The 7608-nt window shown below is 38.4% G+C and overlaps 1 protein-coding gene across 2 annotated transcripts in view; it reads left to right on the top strand.

Moving 5' to 3' along the window:
* LOC118428463 (ADP-ribosylation factor-like protein 6-interacting protein 1) overlaps positions 1 to 5559 on the top strand; it is a 7044-nt gene extending 1485 nt beyond the window's left edge. Inside the window, exons 2-7 of one of the 2 annotated variants that reach the window (XM_035838539.1) lie at positions 1452 to 1585; positions 3283 to 3294; positions 3769 to 3888; positions 4405 to 4522; positions 4879 to 4963; positions 5414 to 5559. In XM_035838539.1, coding sequence (XP_035694432.1) covers positions 1452 to 1585; positions 3283 to 3294; positions 3769 to 3888; positions 4405 to 4522; positions 4879 to 4963; positions 5414 to 5541 — 597 coding nt within the window. In that variant the 3' untranslated portion in view covers positions 5542 to 5559. The remainder of the gene's footprint in view (positions 1 to 1451; positions 1586 to 3282; positions 3295 to 3768; positions 3889 to 4404; positions 4523 to 4878; positions 4964 to 5413) is intronic. The other variant, XM_035838540.1, reaches the window with a different exon arrangement.
* The last annotated feature ends 2049 nt before the right edge of the window (positions 5560 to 7608 follow it).

Below are 7608 nucleotides of genomic sequence, written 5' to 3'. Positions count from 1 at the left end.
ATTTACGATGCCAAGTTCTTGAATTCCCAAGGGGAGTGTGGCTGCTTTATACATTAAAGCATTATAATCTGTCACACTGGAAAAAATGAAAATACCATTACTTTATCAGTCATATGGGGTTTTCTTCTCTGTGATTTGGTTAATTTTCTAATATTTTGAAAGAGCTACAGGCGAGTATTTTTGTCAAATCCTCGGGTGTTTTGTACACATGTTATATGCAAATGTTGCAACCGTTCGATACGAATGACCCTTTAATTAAAGCTTTGTACTATAATCTACTTTACTTAAACTTAATGGTGTTACCACATTTTTGTAGACAGTTACACCTACCAAATTTTAATCTACCCTGCAGGTATGCATTTTTTAATAGGATGGTTCATGAACTGTCTCTGATTCCCCCCCTCCCCATGTCCAGTTATCATGTACCTTCTTTCTACCCAGTACAGAAATCTCTTTCTATATTTGGCTGATATGCCACAGGGGTAGAGCTGAGGATAGGGATAAATCTGCCTGCGGGGAAGACATTCCGTACATGCCACCCATACTCCCACCCCCATCAGAGGAAACACAGGGCACCGCTTAGAATAGTCATGCACTAAAGCTAGCTGTAGGGTCCCCTAAAGGCTCATGTGGCCTGATGATGTGCATCTAGCACTAATGTGACACTCAATGACAATGCATTTACTGTAATATTCTTTACTTCACTACATACATACAAGGGGAAAAGAGGCATATAAATTATAATTTACAGTGTTTTAGTTTGGGGTCTGCGGCGGAAACCAATATGGTATTACAGAATGGTACATGATATTAAGTTCACAACTTGTAAACTGGGAAAGTAGAACAACCGTGAATATTTCATGGTTTACGGTATTTAGTTAATTGTATTGAGACTGCATGTGTATGGAATGATGTAGACCCTGGAGGCTGGACTTAAGTTGAGTCTCTTGATTTATAAACACCAAAATGAAACCTATTTACTATTACAATATATATTAAAGGAACAATTCGAGTGAACCGCCAAACGTGTTCTACCGGTTTGTCAGAAAGTTGGACAAAATGGAGGACAACTCAAGCAGCAGTGGAAAGTGCGCATATTTCGGAATGTCCTCATGGCATGACTAAGTCATACCCTTAGGTTGCCAATATTGCTGTGCAGTGCAATAAGCTAGATTCAACTCTTGATGTAGAAAAATGACCAAATACAATGAGTAGTTTTTACAAGGAAGAGACTTTGAGACTTTGAGACTGAATCCCTTGAACTTGTGGGTTTTACCTTAACTAATGTTCACATGTATCATGTAGAGTTTGAAATTGTTGTGATGATAAATGTCACTTGAGCAGTGAATTATAAATTTATTATACTAGTAATTGGCCCAGGTATTAGAACCCATACCCATGATAGGGAAAAGGCTAACTCTATATCTGTCGTCTTCTTGCCTTTCTTCCAGTTAGTTGAGATTTCACAACTGGAGAAGGACCTCCATAACTGGCGGGATGTCATCATCCATGCAGACAGAGTGCTACGGTGGGAGAAACCCGTCTATCCCATCATCCTTTGTTCATGCCTCACTGTTTTGTTCTGGTAGGTGTTTTTCAGTAATGGCACTAGTGCTTAGTGTGGTGATGTTTCATTGGGAGGGGGGCTTGCTTATGTTATCTTTCAGGGCTTGAAATTATGTTTATTGTACATGTAAGTGCAGGTAAAAACTAAGATTGCAGCCATCTAGGTACATGTATTTCTGATGTCTACATGCACCTAACCTGCACAGGTACATGTATACATATAATTTACTCAAAATACTTCTTCTTTTTCACTCCTAAGATAGCACTGGTGCAGGTAAGTTTCAAAGTTTCACCTGCACCAGCTAGACAAGTAAACCTGTACCAGTCGTATTCTTTGCCTAATTCAGGCCATCTACAGTGCCTATCTCCTGTATTTTTAAAGGATGCTCCTATAGTAATGTATTTATATTAGTAAGGCAATTTGGTAGTAGTACCTCTTGTCAAAATATGGTGCTGAGTTTTGTCATATAGGCTGGTTTTGTCGTGAGCAGATTAGGCTGCAGGTAGGTACGAGCAGAAAAAAGGATTTTAAATTTTGAATCTTTGATTTTGCAAATTCATCAGTTGGCAGAAATCACAAATGAAATAGTGTACTTGTATTGTTGTATTAAGTGGCCACCACTCACAATGATGGCATGCATTAGGCTAGGGAATGCCGCTATGCCTGATTCTGCATGAGACATTGTGGACACTTCACTATAACTTAAGTTGCCAGTTGTAAACGGCTACATATACAAGGGCCAAGCAGCTATAGGTAATCGATTTGAATGACATGTGGTACAGTCTGCATGTTATGATGTTCAGTTGTGGTTTTTTGTTCCCTGTATATTTAATTATGTAAATAGGTATCACCTATAGTAATTATGTGTGTTGAATCCTAAAGAATTTTGATATGGCAATATGAGGGTTGTGGGGGGGGGGTGCAACTTTGTGCCTATTTTGAATTGAGGCTGCTAAGGCTTCAGTGTGAGTGTTAGTTAAGGTTAAAAGCCTTGTGAGGGTTATGGCTTGAACATTTCAGAGCGAGGTTTCAGTGCTTAAGCTTGATCATTGGCTGTGTTTTCATGTGAACATTGAATCAAATAATGGCACCATGATGGTAATGCCTCTTTTTGCTTATCCTTAACCATCAGCCATACAAATGTACATTGTAAACAGTTTTCACCCTTTTCCTACTGAAAGGGCACATTGACTACTTGCGTGAAACATCATGGAAAAACATGAATACATTTTATTATCACTTTGATGATGCTTATGTTGTTGACACCAGTTAGATTTCGTGTTTTGATTTTGAATGCACTTTACCAATCCTGGCACAAAGATGTCATATTAAAACTTTTTACATGTAGATCTATTGAATTTGCATTTTGTAATTTGCCATTTTACTATCATAGTCCTTCATTTGCCTCCCTACAAAGTTTTGCAAAACTGCTAGACAGAAACAATCCATTGAATGTATTTCTCTATGGCTGTCGAGTTATATATGTGTGTGCATGTTGAAGCTTGTACTAGAATGGCTTGAGTATGTGCGCAGATTTGAGGAGGGCTATAATATACCATTCTTGCTGTGTTCTTTGCTATTGATTCTGTGCTTTTGCTTTCAGACCTTTTTTTTTTTAAATTTGGTTTCCAGTCGTAACTAATTTATAAATGTGTTGCTTTTCTGTCCTGTCGCCCACATCTTTATGTGGTGGTCCCTCCTCTTCTTCTTTCAAGTATTGTCATGCTGTAAGTCTTTCTTTCCCATATCCATATATTATTTCTGCATGCCTCACTCAGTCTCTGTGCTGAATTAAAAGATATGCTTTGCTTTGCTTCAGTTTGTGTCCAAATTGAGCTTTCTATGTGCAGTTCTTGCATAAACCATCAGAGGTCGCTTTTTCTGAATGTTGCGTTCAGAAAAAAATGGGCTGTGTACATGTATGTGGATGTATTATTATGTACGTAAGATCAGATATCAGCAAATTGGAAAGAATTGCATCCAAAGGTGAGATGATATAATGCAAACTTTTGCATGAAGAATCATCTATGTTAGCATGACACTAGTACTGTCTCAATGAAATATGAATCCATGGTGCTAGTCAAATGACCAGTTTCATAACATGTAAGATGTGAAAATGAATGTAAACAGATATATTCAATGTCTGTGATGCTTATACCATGTGTTATGACCCCCCTCCCTGTTTGTGTGTGATGGTATAGTCTGGTGTACTGGTTGGAACCATCAGTGTTGACGGGGGTGTCCACCCTCCTCCTGCTCCTGTGCTTGCTGGACTACCTTGTGCCCAACGTACTTCCCAAGTTTATCAAGCCAAGCGAATGGTAAGGACAACATATCATAGACTAAGATAAATGCTGATATATCAGAACTGGATTCAATATTATGTTATTGCTCTGTTAGTATTATTTTACTCCAAGGGAGTGAGCTATCATGAAATGTTATTAGCTTGTTTGTTAAAATTGTATGTGTCTTTGTGTGTGAATTCCAATTTACACATAGTGCAGTATGAGGGGGTGGAATGCAAAATTTATCAGCACTGATAATTCTTTGTATTCCGTTGCTGCATTGTGTATATTGGGAATTACTGAAACAGAAGCATACATATAGGCAAGCCAAAAACAATACACACTGTACTTTGGAATTGGAATTTAGGCTACCTACTAGTAGGCCTACCATACTTAAATCATTTATCATGTTAAGTAGATATTTTGTGTCAGTCTTACTGAGTGGTTTCATAATATTAATCCTATGAAAATCTAGCAGAAGTAGATTTGGATGTTTGTTTTTTTTTCTTTATCCCCTTGGGTAATGATTATTTATGTTGTATTTGTACACAGGACAGAGGAACAACAACAGCGCTATCATGACATATGTGCCAGTCTAGTGCAGACCAAAGACTTCCTGGTCGTGTGTAAAAACACTTTCTTGACCCTCAAGGAGGAGAAACCCAAACTGGTAGGGGCACATATAGTACATACAGTATTGTACAAAATGAAATGTTTATTATAATTGTCATTTATGATGAAAAATTAGTGAGCTTAGTTGTAGTCCATTGAGAGTGTTCAAAAGTTTGTGAGAATTCGTTTGTCAAGAGTTGAAAATAGTGAACCTGACTTTCAGTTTTTTTGAATATTTTCAGAAAATTACATTTCTAAAGTAGATATTATGTATATACATATCTAAATTCATAAATCTCAGAATGGACACTACGTATTTACAAAATGAATAATGACAGGTAGTAAACATAACATTTCTTACATTTCTTTTTTGTGCTTTAAGTAAATGTACCCTGTTCTGTCCTTCTCTTCCAGTATTTCTTGTCGGTTATGAGTGTGTTGGCAACTTTGGCTTGGGTGGGGAATGCTGTGCACAACCTACTGCTTACCTATCTATCAGGTGAGTTGTAACAGTAGCTACTGGTACCATTACATGGTACAGCCTTAAAGTTAAAGCTGGTATTTTGTTCTGGACTGGTCTGAAAAAAAAAAAACAGACAAAATCAGACTGGATTGGTTTTTGGACCAATTACCGGCAGACGGGCTCACATTTTGAGGGATACCAGTCTGCAAGAAATATTGATCAACAGTATAAGTTATAACAACCAAGGCCAATATAGAGCAAACTTCGCTGGCTGTTGTTAGTCTCTTGCTAAGATGTTAGCTCTAGATTATGTCTAGAAAGTTAAATGTTGACCATACAGAAGGTGAGTATGGTTAGTTTGAGTCAAAGGGTCAGTACTCATGTCATGCTCTCCAAATTATGGTGTAGCTGTACTGAGCTACTATAATGAGTATAAACAACAGGTAAACGTGTTATTTGTGACACTGCTGTTGTCTTCCTTCCCAGTGTGCTTTGTGTGTCTTCTCCCCGGAATGTTGCACCATGGGATACTGCAGTACTACTACCTGATGCTGGTGAGACAACTGAAGGTGGTGATAGACAAAGTCCAGAAAGCCCGCCAGAAGAAGGACTGAAAAGGGAACACCACAAACTGAAGTTGTCTCGTCTTACTGGAGGATTTAGTGTGGCACCTTTACTGTGAAATGTGGGACGAGCCTGTACATTTTGTCATGAGTGTGAACATGGCATTGTGAAGCTGGCACCAAAGTTGACAGGTTGTCGTGTGGAAAGCTCGCACGGCGGCCAAAGTTTGCCTGTTCGTAACAAGCCAAAGTTGCATGCCTGGGAAAGTGAAGAGCTGCAATTTGAGACACTCCTGAACAATGTGTACATTCAAAGCTCTGCTCCACGGTGAAGTTTGACCTGACTTGTTTTTGGCATAGGCAGAGGTGAACAGTCAGCGATTTGGTCTTTGGGAGGCTTTACAATGTTTCTGGTGTCCTTTCTCATAAGTATTTCAGCTTGTTTTACTATGTAAAATTTCCAATTGTTCCAGAATGGTCCTAAGCAGAATTTGTGTCGTCCAGAGTGAACTTTTGGACCATATACTGTAAATGCGTTTAAGTTCATGGGGATTTAATTTTGCGGTAGCGGGAAAAACGACTTTCCGTTCGTGGTAGCACGATGCACTGTAGTCTCTTACTGGCATGGAAAAATGTTTGCGGTGGTTTTAAGTTCGCGGTGAAGCGGGCACCGCAAAAAACGCAATCATTAAACCATCGTGAAAGTTTCTGCATTTACAGTATCGTAATTTTGAGCTCTGCCAAGGTGCAAGGTACATGAGTGACAGGCCTAGAGATGTGCTGGAAGCTTTGATTCCCTGTCCCGGGTGTATATGTGTCCTATACAAAGAGTGCCATGTGTATACGGGTCCTGTACATGGAGTGCTTAGTATACTGTATATGGGTCCTGTACAAGCAGTGCCTATGTGTGTATCCGTCCTGTACAAAGAGTGTAGTGAAGAATATGGAAGAGAAAGCCAGTGGAAGTGGTGTTTATGTAAAAGAGGATGTCTTTTGTGATCAGTGCTGTTTTGTAGATACTAGATCCACCTTGATCTGTTGTAGACAAAAAGAAGTAGCAGTACAGTGTGTGCAATGTAGACCTGTCCTTGTATCCTTCACTTGGTGCAGTTTGCTGTATGGTTTTGTGAACATTCACAACTCAAGAGATTTGAAGTTTGTGTCGTTGTAAATGAGGGTACAGCCCTGGTGACCTCAAGTCAGGCCCAATTCATAAAAGTGTGTATAATCTTAAATGACAATCTAAGCTAGGCAAGGTGTGTGGTACATGTATACGTTGATGTATGAAGGAATTATTCATACACACTAGTAGTGGTATGAATGATTTTGTTGTAAACTGTATGATGCAAACACAAAACAAGGAGTATATTTTTAATACTGACACTCAAATTCCCAGTGTTTAAGAATGTCTTTCTCTTGCCTAGAGATTTAAAGAGTCAGAGTGAAAGCTGACCACCAAAGTGTGGCTATAAAACCACTGCGAATTTCTCAGTTTACAATTAGGCCACACCAATTTAATTTCTTGGTTCACGGATTCGCTCGCTCCTATTTTTTGGGAAAAAAAATAAAAATAAAAATTACTACTCAGCAAATTTTCACCATTAATGGAACCATTCACCAGCTTTCTAGTGTAGCAAATTGGCCTTTATATTATAAGCTCCTTAAAGTGTGGGTACAGGTGCTGTTACTGTACAATAATAGTGTTTTTGTACTTTTTTAAAGCTGAAAACTTTTTATTCTTTATGTTTTGGATTAGCCCTTACCTTTACCCCAACCATTGTACAATTTTTATTTTTATTTTTATTTCGCCCTCTCGCTCCATATTTTTCATGAAAAAATCCGTGAACCAAGAAATTAAATTGGTGTGGCCTTACAGTGTAGTTGTACCACACTAACCTAAGGCTCATTGATCAAAGTCTTCCTGTACTGGGACATATGATACATGATAATTAGTCATGTAGTTGCTGACATGCTATAAACAAGCACCAGTTGTAAAATGGTCTGTTGGTCAGGCTACATGTACAGAGAGATTGACACATGGTGAACTAAGTAGCATAGATGTGATTTGTGATAGAGACTTCCATTTTGTAATGATTGGCTGTACACAATATGTTCTTA

The sequence above is a fragment of the Branchiostoma floridae genome, chromosome 13 (genome assembly GCF_000003815.2).
Source record: "Branchiostoma floridae strain S238N-H82 chromosome 13, Bfl_VNyyK, whole genome shotgun sequence".
NCBI classification, from domain to species: domain Eukaryota; kingdom Metazoa; phylum Chordata; class Leptocardii; order Amphioxiformes; family Branchiostomatidae; genus Branchiostoma; species Branchiostoma floridae.
The sequence above is the reverse complement of the archived record's forward strand: the minus strand, read 5'-3'. Positions and strand labels throughout refer to the sequence as shown.